The sequence below is a fragment of the Poromitra crassiceps genome, assembly GCF_964638095.1.
Source record: "Poromitra crassiceps genome assembly, chromosome: 1".
NCBI classification, from domain to species: domain Eukaryota; kingdom Metazoa; phylum Chordata; class Actinopteri; order Beryciformes; family Melamphaidae; genus Poromitra; species Poromitra crassiceps.
In genome coordinates this window covers 10,358,340-10,377,925 of record NC_139623.1, presented here as the reverse complement: position 1 = coordinate 10,377,925, position 19,586 = coordinate 10,358,340, and the positions used below count along the sequence as shown (strand labels likewise).

The window sequence follows — 19,586 nt, the reverse complement described above, 5'->3', positions numbered from 1 at the left end:
AAGGCAAAAAATCATGTATTATGCATTTATTAGCAGAATTGACATGAACTCTCTGAGTTCACTCACTCACTCATACCATTTTCGATACCACGGAGGAAAAGTTACACATTAAGTCTTTTTATTATTACTATTAAAACAAGAAAACCTATATAACCTACCTACCTACCTATATAATTTCTAAAAGTAGATATTAATGATCAAACATTTCCATTCATGTAGCCTACAGTAGTTATGTTTTTGTTTCAACTACAAACATAAATAAAGTCAACTTGAAACTATGTTTCAACTACCACACACAGCATAATATTTTAGGCTGTTTATTAAAAAAAAAAAAAAAAAAAAAAAAAAAAAAAAAAAAAAAAAAAAATTAATAAACATATCGATACTTGGCGCCAGTGTATCGATAACGTATCGCGGGTGGAAATATCGCGATAACGTGGGTATCGATATTTTGTCCCACCCCTAATCAAGATATGCCACATCAACCATTTAGCTAACAAACACATCAAGATATGCCAAATCAACCATTTAGCTAACAAACACATCAAGATATGCCAAATCAACCATTTAGCTAACAAACACATCAAGATATGCCAAATCAGCCATTTAGCTAACAAACACATCAAGATATGCCACATCAACCATTTAGCTAACAAACACATCAAGATATGCCAAATCAACCATTTAGCTAACAAACACATCAAGATATGCCAAATCAACCATTTAGCTAACAAACACATCAAGATATGCCACATCAACCATTTAGCTAACAAACACATCAAGATATGCCACATCAACCATTTAGCTAACAAACACATCAAGATATGCCAAATCAACCATTTAGCTAACAAACACATCAAGATATGCCAAATCAACCATTTAGCTAACAAACACATCAAGATATGCCACATCAACCATTTAGCTAACAAACACATCAAGATATGCCACATCAACCATTTAGCTAACAAACACATCAAGATATGCCACATCAACCATTTAGCTAACAAACACATCAAGATATGCCACATCAACCATTTAGCTAACAAACACATCAAGATATGCCACATCAACCATTTAGCTAACAAACACATCAAGATATGCCACATCAACCATTTAGCTAACAAACACATCAAGATATGCCACATCAACCATTTAGCTAACAAACACATCAAGATATGCCAAATCAACCATTTAGCTAACAAACACATCAAGATATGCCACATCAACCATTTAGCTAACAAACACATCAAGATATGCCACATCAACCATTTAGCTAACAAACACATCAAGATATGCCAAATCAACCATTTAGCTAACAAACACATCAAGATATGCCAAATCAACCATTTAGCTAACAAACACATCAAGATATGCCACATCAACCATTTAGCTAACAAACACATCAAGATATGCCAAATCAACCATTTAGCTAACAAACACATCAAGATATGCCACATCAACCATTTAGCTAACAAACACATCAAGATATGGTGTGTTGAGATATGGTGTGTTGAGTGGCAGGCTTCTTCTCCCCTCCGTGCTTCTCAGAGCAGCGGCAGTGCGGGATGACTGTAACCTCCTCAGCTTGACTGTTCTAAGTGAACGGTCAAACAAGGAATGAAGCACGAGGGAATATTCAGTGAGTTATTTTTTTCTGTGACTGAAAATGTCTCTGTCAATGCAGAACTCGCTAAAAACGGCGTCTGTGCCTGGCAACGCACTCATTCAGATACCTGCAAGTCAGAAATTATGTTCGCTCCAAGATTCATACTTTTGACTCCAAGATTCACACTTTTGAAGCGCTCCCAAATGAACATGCTTTTTTTGATGTTCTGCTGAGCCCTACTCACTCCAAGCATCTTATCTCTAGATTTGTATATCTGTTTGACAACAGCACCACGGCCTCTACTGAGAGGATTAGAGAAGCGTGGCAGCGGGAACTTGGCATTGATTTATCTGACATTAAATGGGAAAGGAGTCTGTCTGTGGTACAACTCTGCTCAATTAATAGCAGACATCGGCTGATTGAATTTAAAGTTGCTCATCGTCTTCATTATTCCAAGCATAAGTTACACAAGTTCTTTCCTTCTATCTCACCACTGTGTGACATGTGTCAAGTGTCAGAGGGCACACTATCTCATGCCTTCTGGTTCTGCCCTTCACTAACAGGATTCTGGACCAAAATATTTGATTGTTACTCTAAGGCCTACAAAATAACCCTCCAGCCGGAGGCAGAACTTGCCATCGTCGGCTGCTCCGAGTCCCCTCTGAACTTCCCTACAGCTGTGCAACAGCCTCTAACACAGGGGACAACTGTTGCCAAAAAACTGATTCTGAAGGAATGGAAGTCATCCTCTTCACCTTCTTTCCAACTGTGGTTGACGGACATGACCTCTGTTATACGGATGGAGAGACTTAGGTTTCTGAGGACCAATTCAATTAAAAAGTTCTCAATCACTTGAGACCTGTTTCTAGCCTGTCTTGATGAAGTTAGGGGTGACGAGTGACTCGCCTGGCTGGTTTCTCATGGACCCCTTGTGTGAGATCCCAGGAACAATATCTCCTACAAGCACTTTATGCAGCTGGTAATCAATAATATATGTATGTTTAAATTTATTTTATTGGGTCTGAGCGTGTTTGTTAATGTCTTGCTTGTGCATTGTTTTGAAAATTTAAAAGAAAAGAAAAAGGTGTCTGTATCGGGCGTCCGGGAAGTGTAGAGGTAGATTATCTGCCTACGAACGCGAGGGGCGCAGGTTCGCATCCTCGTGTTACCTCTGGCTTGGTGGTCGGGCGTCCATACAGGGCTGTCTGTTTGGTCCGTTTGAACATATTACAGTATGTGGTGAAGATGTTCTCGCATACGCACTTGACAATTTAAATATTAGACAGTTAGCTAATTAAGAAGTACAGAGAATCCACTCTAGCCTACCCAACCCAAACAGAGGCACACGTAATAAAATAACTGCTGTGTGTGTGTGTGTGTGTGTGTGTGTGTGTGTATTCACTGTGACTAGAGCTATTTCAAAGTGAAGGCACATCTTAGTTCCCATATGGTGCCGTTAAAGGAAGAACAAAGGCCTCGTCGTGAATCAACAGAATACCTTATAAGGAACCAGCCCTGTTGTTTGTGCAGACTAATGTTATAAAAGTAATGCTCCAACTTATGATATATACGAGCAAGGAGACAGAGAGAGAGAGAGAGAGAGAGAGAGAGAGAGAGAGAGAGAGAGAGAATAAGGGAGAGGGTGTGATACATTTCTGACATCATTAAAATGACTCTTGTAAGAACTGGGATATGATCTGACAAACGCTGCCTGGCCATTCAAACATAGATGACTGTACTGTGTGTGCATGTGTGTTGGTGACTGTATGCATGTCATGTGTGTGCACTCGCAGACACATGATTGGCTGTTGGCCTGCTCAAATCCAGTGTCGCAGCTGTGCGTCTCTGGAGCGAGTTTAAAAGTTCAGCCCCCTGATGACTGCTCTCAATCTGTCAGCTGAAGGGTGTGTGTGGGAGGCTGAGCCTGAGGGGGGAGTGGAGGAGTGAGGGGGAGAGGGAGAGAGGGAGAGAGAGAGAGAGAGAGAGAGAGAGAGAGAGAGAGAGAGAGGGGGAGCAAGCCATGTTATTCTGACACACAGTGGCACACCTTCACTTCCTCTCTGGGGATTTGGAGCACACGACTGCACTCCCAGAAAGCGCAGAAAATACCGCCCTTTACGCCACTCTCTAATATCAGGGTTGCCACTGACTTTTGTAATGACAGATTTCAAGCACTTTTCAAGGACAAATTATTTCAAAATGACTTGACCATCAAACCCTGACCTGCAAGGACACAGTGCAGCACGGAGACACAGTGCAGCACGGAGACACAGTGCAGCACAGAGACACAGTGCAGCACGGAGACACAGTACAGTGCGGAGACACAGTGCAGCATGGAGACACAGTGCAGCACGGAGACACAGTGCAGCACAGAGACACAGTGCAGCACGGAGACACAGTGCAGCACAGAGACACAGTGCAGCACAGAGACACAGTGCAGCACGGAGACACAGTGCAGCACGGAGACACAGTGCAGCACAGAGACACAGTGCAGCACGGAGACACAGTGCAGCACGGAGACACAGTGCAGCACGGGGACACAGTGCAGCACGGAGACACAGTGCAGCACGGAGACACACAGTGCAGCACAGAGACACAGTGCAGCACGGAGACACAGTGCAGCACGGAGACACAGTGCAGCACGGAGACACACAGTGCAGCACGGAGACACAGTGCAGCACAGAGACACAGTGCAGCACGGAGACACAGTGCAGCACGGAGACACAGTGCAGCACGGAGACACACAGTGCAGCACGGAGACACAGTGCAGCACGGAGACACACAGTGCAGCACAGAGACACAGTGCAGCACAGAGACACAGTGCAGCACGGAGACACAGTGCAGCACGGAGACACACAGTGCAGCACGGAGACACAGTGCAGCACGGAGACACAGTGCAGCACGGAGAGTGACAACAGATAGGAAGAAAGTGCATCAAGCTTGGCCCAGCAATTTTGAGATGACGAAGCGCACAAGGCTCAAACTCAGAGATTCTGATTCCGCTAAATTCAAACACTTTTAAGGACCTCTTTATAAAGCACTTTCAAGTACTTGGACTCGTATTGTCAGCGTCTTTGGGTCATTGAAAAGCGCTATATAAAATAAATGAATAGACCTGTGGCAACCCTGTAATATGCATTACAGTTCTCAGTTGTCATCCATGTGTGGTAAATGGTAAAAATGGTAAATGGACTGCGTTTATATAGCGATTTTATCCAAAGTGCTTTACAATGTGCCTACATTCACCCATTCATACACCGAAGGCGGCAAGCTGCCACGCAGGGTGCTGGCAAAGCCATCAGGAGCAATTTGGGGTTCAGTGTGTTGCCCAAGGGCACTTCGACATATGGACTGGAGGAGCCAGGAATCGAACCACCGACTTTTTGATTAGTGGACGACAGGCTCTACCTCCTGAGCCATAGCCGCCCCATGTGTGTGTGCGCGCCCATAAAGATTGACAGCACACATACAACACACAGACCCACACCCACAGATCCCCCCCCCCACACACACACACACACACACGATGGGCTTCAGTAGAAACGTCTCAGGTGCTCAGGAGCTGCTCAGGTCTTTCACACTGTGGTGATCAAAGCAAAGTTTAGCCTAAAAGTTGGCCTGATCCAGCAGCACCTATTGTATCATTAATAAGCCTGCCAGCAAGAGGACACATCAAAGACAGCATCTAAACCTGCTCATCCAGCAGTAACACGCACACACACACACACACGCACACACACACACACATACACACACACACACACACACGCACACACACACACATACACACACGCACACACACACACACATACACGCGCGCACACGCACACACACACACACACACACACACGCGCGCACACGCACACACGCGCACACTCACGCACGCACGCACACCGACCACAGTTCATTTACAAGAAGCATCAATTCATCCAGACAGATATGCTGCAAATGCAAAACCAAGTGGGGCCAAACAACCAACCCCCAGTGCACGACTCCAGATTATACACTGCCTAAATCACTTTTTTTCAATGCCACTTTTGCTAAATTATAGGAGGCCAGGGGCCAGTTAATAAACAAACCTTAATAAAATACATTTTTCTGTAGCAGATTGCCGGAGTTTAGTCTGAGAATTCTGTGCACACAGGATGGTTAATTAGGTTAATTTACAGTAAGTTAGGTTAAGTTAAGTACATATTTGTACCTGGACAGCGCTAATTGACAATATAGCTGGAGCTCAATCACACTTTTATTTCATGTCGGCGGGCCACTCTGCACCCTATCGCGGGCCGCATCTGGCCTTTGGACGCAAGTTGAGTATCACTGGCCTAAATCCTTCATTTCTCTGTTTCATTTGGTTCAGAAAATTGCCAGTTCTGAGTTCACATTATACTGTAGGCAGTGAAGATGCAGTATGTATGTAGAATAATGTATGCCTGAAGCCAAGCTGAGTGACCACCACATTCTACCACTGGGGAAAAAGAGCTTCATCACTCACCTGAACGACCTCGTCATCCTCCTCCAGGAGACCCTCCAACACGTCTACCGCCATCTGATAGACAGACAGACAGACAGAATTTAAATTGTAATTTTATTGTAAAATGTCTTCATTACATACAAGTCATGATGCATACAAGAAAGAAGAAATGCAATGCTTTCAAAATGTCTCGCTGTCTTTAGCCCATTGCCCCACCCCCCCTAAAAAAAGAGAAAGAGATAGGAAGAGCCAAAGTGAGAGGAAAAAAGGGGTCAGAGAGTGAACTGCATTGCATTTGCAAATGTGAATTGGTCTGGAATCTCTCAGTTCAATTTCTATTTCCAGGGTGCATTACCAGTGGGCGCTTTCCAAAATGCCTCAACCAATCAGAGCAACAAAATGTGACGCAGCGCAGAGCGACTGAAACACATGTAAACAGACTAACGTTAATGTTAACGAGCTGTCGGACTAATGAGATGTCTGTCCAATGCAATATTTTTCGGACTCGTGAGGTGTCGGACTCGTGAGGTGTCGGACTAGGGGGCAGTCCCCCCTTCTCGACGGGGAGACAATTTAACTCTTTAAAATGGGTTGGATGTGCGTTCTTAGGCTGAGGTTAAGGATGACCCTCATTAGTTTGTTCTGGGCTTTTTGGAGCATGTCTTTTAGTTATACCACAATACCAAGATATACGGGTGTAGTCATAGTGACATTGAATTAAAGACGTAGCTAATGTCCTTATGGTCTTCTTGTCAAGGAACTTAGATATTCTTGAGTGTGTGCACAGTGCACACATTGCTCTCAGTTTCTCACACACACACACACACACACACACACACACAGTGCATCTCCCAGCCTACTCGATCAATCAGAGTGATCAGAGGGTCTGATTAGCTTCTGCAAGGCCAGTCTCCCATAGAAAATGTCGTCAATAGCAACAAGACAACAGACATGGCCGTCGATACACGCACACACCGGTGCTTATCACACAGTCGATAGTCACTCCGGCCACTCCGTTCAATAGCCCTCTTTCCATTCACTGGCGTTAAACAGCCAATATACCTTTAGCATCCGCCCCGCTCCGTAGAACGCGTTGATCAATCTCAAATTCAGCCTGACCCATGGAAACCATAAACACCTCATGAATACTAATTCAATAGGCTGTTATCAATATCCCAGCTGAGATAGAACACACCTTATCACCACAGGCCCACTGACCTAGCCTGATATCAGACTCAATTGTCAACTCGTTACTAGAGTTGCGCGATCTTGACCTCAGTCAGATCGTCCAATCGCCACCCTATGACATCGCCAATGCACGATGTCATCGCAAGCGTGGTCGGACAGTGTGTGTGTCAGTGGACGCTGATGGCAACTTGCAGACAGATGTGTGGCGCAGTAGTGACTAGTGAGTGTGTGTTGTTCGGACTATCGAGATCGGCTAGGAAAAATCAATCGTCATTTCAGCCATTGAGTCGGCAATATACGATCCGATCCCCAATCGGCACAAGCCTACTCGTTACACTTCCTTCTCCAGTCTGACATTGCCTCCACTCTAACCGATTTCCATAGGAAATCGCCCAGGGGAATTCCATTTTCCTTAACCAATCACTGGAGGTGAACAACGTATTCGCATGAATATAATCCAGTGGAGAGAATGAAAATCAGCGCGCTCCCCTTTGAATAAATGTCTTCAAAGCAGAGTGCTGCTCAGGTTTCAAAGTAATTTGTACTTTTAATTGTTTTAAAACAGCCTCGATAGCAGCATCTTTCACGGTCACCATTTTTGCTAGGTCTTGACAACGCCATTAGTGCTGCCAATTGCGCTGTTTATTTGATGCTGATAGGCTAATTGTTAGTCCCGCCCATTGCGCTGTTTATTTGACACTGATAGGCTAATCGTTAGTCCCGCCCATTGCGCTGTTTAATTGACACTGACAGGCTAATCGTTAGTGCCACTCGCTGTTCATTGGACAAGTCGTTCTTTCAACTTTGGAAAACGCTGTTGCATGTCACGATGCCAGAGCAGACCCAGGCAACAACTGATCATTAGTCTGGGGCCATTCACTTTGCAGTCTAGAGCGGTCTAGAGCGGATACAGAAATGGTCTGTGCTCCAAAAAACAATTCCTCTCTGAAAACAGCAGTGTCATAGTGGTAGGTACCTGAACTTCTCTTTTGTCGATTACATTTCTGATACAAAGCTTCTGTAGTGGCTTCAAAGATATATTATGGATCCGGCAACTTTCATCAAGTACTTCTTGGAATACTTTGCAGCAATAAACCGCAAACCAGACACAAATGACCAGATGCAGGCGGGCAGTCTCTAGACCGGATCTTAAAACTGAACAGTAATAGAAACCAGGCTCTCCAGAGTATGTGGACAGCCTGCTGACGCGAGGTTACTGACCATTTTCTTGACCCAACCTCTTGGCTTTTCTCTAATAACCCCTCCATTCCCCTCCCCTCCCTCCTCCTGCAGCCATTTCTTCACTTCCCTCTCTGCAGCGTTCACTGGACTCCCAGAGGAGCTGAATGTTGGGTGACCTTTGTCATCGACAGTCACTGTCGGGGTCAGTTCAGTTTCCCTTACAGAAAACACACCTCGACTATAGTAGGCTGGGTGTTTATTTTCCTCTGCCTATCTCCTTCTGGATTCTGTGGCTGTGAGTGTGTGTGTGCGTGCGTGTGTGTGCGTGTGTGTGTGCGCGTGCGTGTGTGTGTGTGCGTGTGTGCGTGTGCGTGTGCGTGTGTGTGTGTGCGTGTGCGTGTGTGCGTGCGTGTGTGTGTGTGTGTGCGTGCGTGCGTGTGCGTGTGTGTGTGTGCGTGAGACCGCAGCTGATGATATATAGATTTTTGTCAACCTCGAGTTTGAGGCGACGAGCCAATCAACTGTGGAGAAGGGCAAGAACACAAAAACACACTCACTCACTCACACACACACACACACACGCACACGCACACGCACACAGACAAGCACGCACACAGCAACACAAGCACACAACAAGCAGTATTTGTTTCTTGTTAAGACAGTCTGATTAGCTGGAGAGCATCCTAATTGTTTTTTCCCCCCTGGTGCTCTTTTGAGTTCTCTCTCTTTTCATTAAGCCGAGGTGGTTCCGGTGGCGATAAAGAGGTCTGTTGCCTGGGCAGAACCAAGGGAGAGTCGGGTTAATTGAGAGCATCTCGTTAAGACAGTGCGCATATGTGGGTGTCGGGGAGTCCGTTGATTGATTGCCGGACCAATTATCAACCGCTGAAAACCCATTGTGCTTGATTAATTCATGACTGATTAAAAATACACAAACAAAAACACCTCAATCCCTGCTGATGATGTCGTGATGAATGAATCCAGTGTCAGAATTCTCTCCTCAACGTTCATTGTAACACACACACACACACACACACACACACACACACACACACACACACACACACACACACACACGCAAATTGAAGCTTGAAGCCAAGCACTAGATGTAAGAGATAGTACAGATCTCTCTGGTTATTAAACAACTGATAGGAGCAGGCAGTGTTGGAGCAACAAAAATAGAACAAGAGGTATCTGGAAGCCAGGATAAGTGAGACGTGGTAACCATTATATATGGCCTTCCTAACTACAGCGGTCAACCCAGAGGCTAGTGATGAAAGATTCAGAGACTCTTCAGCCGCTTCACACTCTAAACAACATTATTCATATTTCCATGAAGGTAAGGTGGGGGGGGGGAGCATGGAAAAAAGTGAGGAAAATCGGGAGAAGGATGTAAAACAGTATGTTAATAAACAATGCAAACCAGCCCAAGCACAACAACGGTGCATCACACAGACACGCACATACACAAACTTAACTATTGTCCCCTTTACTTCAAGACCTGCAAAAAAAGAAAAGAAAAAACAGCACTCCGGGGAGGAGCTCATTTATAACAGACATTGTGTGTGTGTGTGTGTGTGTGTGTGTGTGTGTGTGTGTGTGTGTGTGTGTGTGTGTGTCCGCGTGTGCGCATGTGTGTGCGTGTGTAATCTTCAGGCAATTTTGTTTAACAGAATCATTTTACCAGAGCGCACAGCAGAGACAGGAGAAAGACAAATCACTTTACAAGTGAGGGCAGGCTGTATCTCTAACACACACACACACACACACACACACAGCGACACGTCGTAAATAAATCCTGGGGATGTCAGTGCTAACTGTACTCTCAGCAGCATTGGGCAGAACAAGCGACCCGTCATTGTGGGCCAAATTAAGTAGAAATAGCAACATTCAAGAGAATAACATGGAAAGTAAACAAGACTGACAAACACAGAGCAACTAGCTATCAGCTGCTGTGACAACTACAGTAGTTGTCAAGGAGATGGTGACTGTGTGTCTGGCTGTTGTGTGGCATGTGGACTAGTGGGGGTAACCGGTGCGGTGATGATTCTGCCTGGACTTCAAAAAACTCTGAAACTGCAGGACTTCCTTCCTTCCATGTTGCCTTTTATGTTCTTGCCTGTGTTTGTGTCTTGCTTAATTGTTATTGGTTTTTAAATGCTTCCATTTTGGCCAGGTCTTGCTTGAAAAAGAGATCATTGATCTCAAGTGGCTACCTGGTAAAATAAAGGTAAAATAATAAAATAAATGATTATGACACACAGTGCTGTGTGTGTGTGTGCGTGCGTGAGATGATGGCCCGCGGGCGCCCCCTGTGTGGCCCGCGATGGAATTGCAAAAATATATATATATATATATATTTTTTTTTACAGTGCACCTGAACGCAACATGCAAGATACCCGCTGAATAAGTGTCCAAATGTTCATGTCATTCTGGCCAATACTCTTCTGTTATAGCATTTCAGTCTGGAATATGGAATATCTTTCAAAAATATTTATGACTAAAAGGCTAAAAGTAATCTCATGTGTAAGAAATGACTGTTCTACATTGAAGTAGAAATTTAAATAATTAACTTGTTGGTTTTGGATTTATTTAGCTTCAAGAGTGCATTTTTATTCTTGTGTGACCCTCAACACAGGCTTTGAGAATCCCGGGCCACTTAGGCTACTGATACTTATGCTTAAATTAACCCACTCATATTCTGGATTATTTCAAGAAAAACATTTCGGCTAGTGGACATTCTAATTGGCTGGTAACTTTAAAATCTAGCAGCCATATTGGCAGGTGGTGAAAAAAGTTAATTTCAAGCCCTGCAGGCAGAGCAGGTTCACATAGGAGTGAATCACAATTGTTAATTTAAAATGAGTTATTCCTCTAAACCTGGCTTCAAATGCCTCAAATTTTTCACGCTGGCGCCGTTCAGCCCTCAGCAAAATCTGGTAGCGAGGACATTTTTTTGTGGCCCTCTCTATCATCAAAGTTGCCCATCCATGGGTTACGGCATGACAATATTTGTTCGGCCCCCGGCAACAATCTGGGTTTCTCATGTGGCCCCCCATGAAAAACAGTTGCCCACCCCTGCTATAGTCCAGCCATGTAACGTACCTATCCAACACCGCAGTGATCCTCACTATTTTCAATGAGAGCTGCACTGGCAGGACAAAGTCAATAGGAGAGCCACTTTACCGCAAAACACCAAAAGCATAATATATGTATATATATATACGGTATATATATATATATTCTGAATTCTATGTTTTACTGTTTACGCTATTTTTAATAACCAGAAAGTGTCTAATAATGTGATGAATGAATGAATAAATAAACAAACAAACAAACAAACAATACGATATAACACTGAATTTGTAATGGTGCAACATAACATTGCACTTTTTTAATCAAATGCTTCAATACAGAGTCAAAACATTAAAATGCTTTTGCATTTGCGTTCGTGTCATTTTCATCGCCGTTCATTGTAACGAGCAGATCGTGTGTTTAGGCTATCGTCCGGCTCCATCCTCAAATTAATTTTCATCGTCCCTGACGCTATTTTTAAGGCCCAGCCCGTCGGCTGCCCCCTCCCCCCCTGGCTGACCTGTACAGCTCCCGCTGTCTCAGGAAAGCCCACAGCATCCTCAAAGCCCCCTCCCACCCCGGGCACTGCCACTTTGAACTGCTGCCCTCGGGCAGACGCTACAGAGCGATGAGGGCACGAACGAGCCGGTTCAGAGACAGTTTATTTCCAAGAGCCATAGCTGTGCTCAACATGCCCTAACACAGTTATCATAGATACTCTGTGCCTAATGTATAAGAATGTGCAATATGCTAAAAGTATAGCGACCGCCCTCAGTTATCTTAGATATACTGTGCCTTAATGTATATAGAATGCTCAAAAAATTTACACACAGAACCAAGATCATTGTCGATGCCTTAATGTATATAGGACTGTATATATAGGCGTCAATTGACGCGCGTAATAGGCATGGGTCGATTTCCGGTTTTGTTGGTCCGGTCCGGTGTACGAGCTTGAACCGGTTTGATTTCACGTCAAACAGCTGAACCGACAATATATTTATCTAAAATCTTACTGGCCCATTCCTACCTAACGCTGGCCTAACACACAGACACGGGTAACTCAGACAGAGCGAGGCTACTGACGTTACACAGCGAGAAGCTGTTCGCTACTCAGTGGTCCAACTTGCTGTTTTGTTGTGTTCTAAATGTGTTCTAAATGCAACGTTGCTTGTGTGTTTGTGAAACGCATGTGTGTCCGTCAATTTCTGCTACTATAGCGCACTGGCAGGCATCAGATACCAAATAGCCTAACGATAGCACAGAACCATCAGTATTTTGGGGGAAAGGTCACTTTATATGTAGGCAGGCACAATGACCGATGAATAAAAAGTTGTTATACTGTAGTTTTGAGCCCCTGTCAGTCGAGGCTGTAGTCGTCCTACCTGTCTGTCATGCAGAGTGGAGGGGGAAAAGCAGCACTGCGCGGAGAATGAGAAACTGAAGCAATCGCATCTGTCCAAACTTTTGCTGATCTAATCTCATCATGGCATGCAGGGAAATATATTTTGGTAGCCGATGTGTTTAGAAGAGCATTCTCACTTTGTTCCGACAGTTTTGCTATAGGCTAGTGTAGCGTTATATTTGACATGCTTGCTATATTTAAAATGACGTGAGATTTGTTTGTGGAGCATGGAGACAGACACGGGATGAAAAAAGTGGCTGCGCAGAGAGAGAGAGGGGATCATGGATGTATGGCTGAGAGAGCTGAGTAGAGCGTGTCTAGTGCCTCTATTCACCTTATGTAGCCACGCCCATTTGACCTGGTTGTGTGGCCGTATCAAAACTTCCGGCTAAAAATAATAATAAAATAAAATAAAAAATGGCTGCGCTGCTCCAATATCATCTAACTCTGAATTAACTAATAATTTAGCCAATTGTATGTAACATACCAAATAAAAGCAAATGGCAATGTCTAAGAATGCAACGCCATGTAACTGGCTCGTTAAGTCTCGCATTCCAGGGAATTACGTTAACGTCTGCGGGTCTTTATTGACGTTAATGGCTCGAGCTGCTATCGCGCTGCCTCGGAGGAGAGACAACTATCCGAAGCTTTCTTTGTTGGAGTCCAGGTATGTTTTACAAGAAAGTGCTCGTCATTGTCGACGATAACGTTATCTGACCTGGCTAACAGTGGATACTCGCTTGCTTGCTGTGTACGAGCTCAAAGTAGTAGGCTACGTTCTTTATTTTACCCCTTAACGGTCTGCTCCAAAAACAACTCTCTTATTTTGCGCCGTGACCGCCGGAAGTGTTAAAAGGACCCGGAAGAATTTGGTCCACTGTAAGGTCTGAACATAAGGTGAATAGTGCGTGTTCAGCAGTTTAAAACAACAGGTGGACTAATCAAAACGCCAGCACTGTTCAGCGCTGGCCCAAAAATACCTGGCAGGTGATTGGTTGAACCATCTGTCTATCGCGGGCTCACTCTGGCTGGCGTCACACCAAAGCCCGCCCCTAGCTGCCTCATTGGTGTGAACGCTGATTGGTGTGAACCACTGGTGGTTCAGATTCAAACCGATAGATTGGAGCGTGGCCAGATGGATCGTCTGATCGTGATCTCATGATCTCGTGCAAAATCCAGCTACCTCGCAAGGTTGCCTCTGCCCATGAGCAGAAGTAACAACACAACACATGGTAAAAAAAGGGAGAGAGAGAGAGAGAGAGGGAAGGAGAGAGAGAGGGAGAAAGGGGGAGTGAGAGAAGAATGTGTGAGGGTGTGTGACTAGAGGGAGAGAAAAGAGAGGCTAAGTCCCAGTCAGGGAGATGGAGAGACAGACAGAAAATAGCTTCTCTATACTTCCACCCATAAAGTCCATTTCCCTCAAAAACGTTCACACACGCGTGCCTGGAAGTGCGCACGCACGCACGCACACACGCACACACGCACACGCACACACACACACACACACACACACACACACACACACACACAGGAAAACATATTCCCGTTATAAAGCACTCAGAGTGTGTGCAGTTTGTGTTTTGGGCTTGATGACACAAACACGAGGATGAAGACAAACGACATGTCAGAAACTGCGGACCGAGACGCTGTCATTTTACTGATATACCTGACAGCCCATCTCCCCTCCCCACCACACACACACACACACACACACACACACACACACACACACACACACACACACACACACACACGGCACTGTGCCTGTAGCTGAGCTGTTTGGGTTTGAGAAATAAGGGACACTATTCTCATTTCCCGTCAGTAAGAACATGAACCGCTCAACGAGAATAAGGACAAATTAATCAGTGGATCACAACAGAAAGCAGCTGAAGTGCTGTTGGCATGGCGGTAATGACAGAAAATGGCTTCAAGCTTAATGACTGTTAAGGGTTTTTGCAGTGAGCTGAAGGCACCGTGAGCTACTAACATCAAGGCTATTAATACTGAATATTGCATTTAGATGGATAACAGATATGGCAGCAATTTATCAAGATAGTGCAGTTCAGTTTGGGCTTCCCTCGTCTGTCTAGTCCTTCTCTGTCTGCCCTTTCCTCCTATGTACACAATCCCTCTCGAACCCCTGGCCTCTCTCTGTAAATACCACTCTTCTATTATTGACACTGAACTCTGGAGGGGATAAAGACCAGCTACGGCCTTCCCAGCTGTGCTGTTCAATAGAAAGGAAGCACACACGCACGCACGCACGCACACACACACGCACGCACACGCACGCACACACACGCACACACACACACGCACACACACACGCACACACACGCACACGCACACACGCACACACACACGCACACACACGCACACACACACACAGAAGTACACACGACATTTTACCTCATATTCCTCCATCTCGATGAGCAGTTTGGCGGTGGTGATGCGAGACTCGTACGGAGGGACCTGGTCCTGGAGAAGAGGACAGGAACAGTTACAAAAGAGACTCGTACGGAGGGACCTGGTCCTGGAGAAGAGGACAGGAACAGTTACAAAAGAGACTTGTACGGAGGGACCTGGTCCTGGAGAAGAGGACAGGAACAGTTACAAAAGAGACTCGTACGGAGGGACCTGGTCCTGGAGAAGAGGACAGGAACAGTTACAAAAGAGACTCGTACGGAGGGACCTGGTCCTGGAGAAGAGGACAGGAACAGTTACAAAAGCATCTCTTCAAACAGAGTTCTTCTGTCCGATAAGAACTGCGTCCAGTTTCCAGGTCCAAAACGTTTTGGCGGCTCTGTGGCTGTTAATCACAGCCCGCGCGCTGGCAGGCCGGCTCCAGATCGGCCTGCTCCAGAAGATAAGAGCCATAATAGCGGCGGCGCAGGGCTTTTACCTCAAATCCCCCCATCGCTCAGTATTTAAATCTAAACTGTAGTCCCATTTCTGTGATACACCTTACAATGCTATGACAGCTTCAGCTTCACCAGCTTTCTGTTCCCTTTGCCTGCCTCCTCACTGAACGTGCTGCAGACAGTCATGCACACTACCAGTCAAAGGCTTTGGCACACCTGATTTAATGCACTGTTTTTCATTCTCTTCTCTCTATTTTATCTAAAGGCTTATGCTTCAATTCTTATTCATTTCTTAGACAAATAGAAAAAGTGACGTTGATGCCCGTGTATGAATTTCATTCCAAAGCCTTTGCCTTTCCATCAAGGCACTTTAAAGAATCTAAATTATAAAATAGTTTTGATTTAACACTTTTTTAATCACTTTATGCTTCTACTTGAGTTGATGTCTTAGAGAAAAAAAAATAAGTGTCCAAACTTTTGACTGGTAGTGTATGCTAAATTACGTAATGTAATGTAATGTAATGTATGCAACTATGCACGTACACTTACTAGTTTGCGATGGCTTTATTCCATGTATTATTTGTGTTATCCCTTGTTTTATCATCTCTTTATCTCTATGTCTGTGTTTCTATTTGAGCTTGCTACAAAGCACACGGTGACAAAGCTGTTAGTTGAAAGCGTTTTATAAATAAACTGGGATCTTATTGAAGGCTGGATGCCGTCAGAGAAACGCCGACTGGGACTCCGACTCACCTGCGTGTGTTCCTCCTCCTCCGCGCCGGGAGAGGCGGAGCTCTGTTTGAGGGCAGGCAGCCACGCCCCAACACTCTTCATCAGGCAGTCTCTGCCTTCCTGGAGACCGCAAAACACATGATAGACTGAACATGTACGCCCAGGCAGGTGTGTGTGTGTGTGTGTGTGTTGTGTGTGTGTGTGTGCGTGTGTGTGTGCGTGCATGCGTGCGTACGTACACACACACACACACACACACACACGTCAGTGGCTAGAAACTACACAGTGGAAGCATTTGAAGAACATTCAAAAACAAGATATCCAATATCTGAAACAGCTTGCACATCTTTCAATATGACTGATAGATTAAGATTACAAAAAATAGCAATAAAACAATTTTTGGTACTAAATTGAGTACAGTGTTGAAAACTATAATTCTTCATTTTCTGTATGCAGGAAGTGTGATCTGTGATTGGAGCTAGGCTGACCCCTAAGGCTCAGCGCTGGTATTGCAGGTCCACTTCTCCTTCCATCACTTCATTTGGAATTCTGACAGGCAGCTGAAGCATTTTGTACTTGTGCTTTTTTTTTTACGGTGCAAAAATTGTCAAGTTATTTCCTCAATTTGAGGGGTGGTGGCAGCAGCACGGAGAGTAACTTTAACTTCTTTTCAGGCATCCGCCAGAAAGCAGAGGTTAAGAAGCACAATGAAATGGACAATACGTATTCATTCCCAGGAAAAGGGGAAGAGGATAATGATGTCCCCAGATCTGATACGCTTGGCTACACATCATTACATTCATGGCACATTTCTTTTTAATATAATAGATAGCTGAAGATGTCATGTATCTTATTTCAATTCAAGCATACATTAGTGACCTTTCTCAAGGTAATTACCTCAGAGTTCTTCAGAAACCTGAACAGAGCAGAACCCCCACCCCCCCCCCTTTGCACTTCCACATTACAAACAAAGGTAAAACGGTCATATGAAAAAATAAAGTACCGTAATGTCCGCACACTGAAATATGCTCCCGGTCAGTTTATCGACGTTTCAATCTTACGATCTTCATGGAAATGTCAATAGACTGACTGGGAGCATACTCAGTGTGCGGACATGACTTTATTTTTCCAGTTGATTGTTTATTTGTCCTGCACCTGACCTGACCCACTGAGCTGATGTGAATGCTTTACTTTCTTCTTCATAAAACGATGCATATGACCACACACATGACTGCTGCACACACTAATTCTTACAGAAAGGCAAACATTTTGAGTTGAAGGTTGTTCATCTGCCTGCGATACGTTTTTTTACATTGTGAACATTGTGTCGGAGTCCTTTTTTTCCACAAGCGACTCAAATAAAGAAAGTCTTCTCAGACGGTCGTTGGAGCTCAGGAGCTGTGTCTGATACTTCATAAGGATCCTGTGTCTGATACTTCATAAGGATCCTGTGTCTGATACTTCATAAGGATCCTGTGTCTGATACTTCATAAGGATCCTGTGTCTGATACTTCATAAGGATCCTGTGTCTGATATACTTCATAAGGATCCTGTGTCTGATACTTCATAAGGATCCTGTGTCTGATACTTCATAAGGATCCTGTGTCTGATACTTCATAAGGATCCTGTGTCTGATACTTCATAAGGATCCTGTGTCTGATATACTTCATAAGGATCCTGTGTCTGATACTTCATAAGGATCCTGTGTCTGATACTTCATAAGGATCCTGTGTCTGATATACTTCATAAGGATCCTGTGTCTGATACTTCATAAGGATCCTGTGTCTGATACTTCATAAGGATCCTGTGTCTGATATACTTCATAAGGATCCTGTGTCTGATACTTCATAAGGATCCTGTGTCTGATACTTCATAAGGATCCTGTGTCTGATACTTCATAAGGATCCTGTGTCTGATACTTCATAAGGATCCTGTGTCTGATACTTCATAAGGATCCTGTGTCTGATACTTCATAAGGATCCTGTGTATGATACTTCATAATGATCCTGTGTCTGATACTTCATAAGGATCCTGTGTCTGATACTTCATAAGGATCCTGTGTCTGATACTTCATAAGGATCCTGTGTCTGATACTTCATAAAGATCCTGTGTCTGATACTTCATAAGGATCCTGTGTCTGATACTTCATAAGGATCCTGTGTCTGATACTTCATAAGGATCCTGTGTCTGATACTTCATAAGGATCCTGTGTCTGATACTTCATAAGGATCCTGTGTCTGATACTTCATAAGGATCCTGTTGGAGCTGTGTCTGATACTTCATAAGGATCCTGTGTCTGATACTTCATAAGGATCCTGTGTCTGATACTTCATAAGGATCCTGTGTCTGATACTTCATAAGGATCCTGTGTCTGATACTTCATAAGGATCCTGTGTCTGATACTTCATAAGGATCCTGTGTCTGATACTTCATAAGGATCCTGTGTCTGATACTTCAGAAGGATCCTGTGGCTCCTTTTCCACTACGAGTCCAACATCTCTCTCTTTATCAGATGACTCGATATGACCTGAATGATCTGCCCAGTCATTATCATCCAATCTGCATGACCTGTCTGTGTGCGTGTGTGTGTTAATGTGTCTATCTGCATGACCTGTCTGTGTGCGTGTGTGTGTTAATGTGTCTATCTGCATGACCTGTCTGTGTGCGTGTGTGTGTTAATGTGTCTATCTGCATGACCTGTCTGTGTGCGTGTGTGTGGGTGTTAATCTGTCTATCTGCTAGAGCTGCCGAAAATAATCGATTCAGAGATGCATCGCGATGCTTAATAGGACGATTCTGAATCGATTAACAAATATCAAAAATCGATTATTAAAAAAAATAAAATAAAAAAATAATAATAATTTAATAATCAAATAAAATAGAATGTAAGTACCGTAAATTCCGGACTATAAGCCGCGGCTTTTTTCCCGTTTTTTGGCCTTTTTTGCCCCCTGCGGCTTATATAACGGTGCGTCTTATCTATGGATTTTTTCCAAAAAAAAAAAAAAATCTCTCTTTTTTAGCACTCTTTCTAACTATAAATCCACTTCTGTTTTAATTTCCTCT

At 44.2% G+C, this 19,586-nt stretch overlaps 1 protein-coding gene across 2 annotated transcripts in view; it reads right to left on the bottom strand.

Annotated features, from left to right (window-relative positions):
- The window catches only part of LOC310786852 (uncharacterized protein), an 86,747-nt gene that overhangs the window by 52,720 nt on the left and 14,441 nt on the right, over positions 1 to 19,586 (bottom strand). For both annotated transcript variants that reach the window (XM_083648173.1, XM_083648172.1), the window contains exons 7-9: positions 16,542 to 16,640; positions 15,337 to 15,405; positions 6,102 to 6,155 (exon numbers count right to left, since the gene is read on the bottom strand). In XM_083648173.1, coding sequence (XP_083504299.1) covers positions 6,102 to 6,155; positions 15,337 to 15,405; positions 16,542 to 16,640 — 222 coding nt within the window. The remainder of the gene's footprint in view (positions 1 to 6,101; positions 6,156 to 15,336; positions 15,406 to 16,541; positions 16,641 to 19,586) is intronic.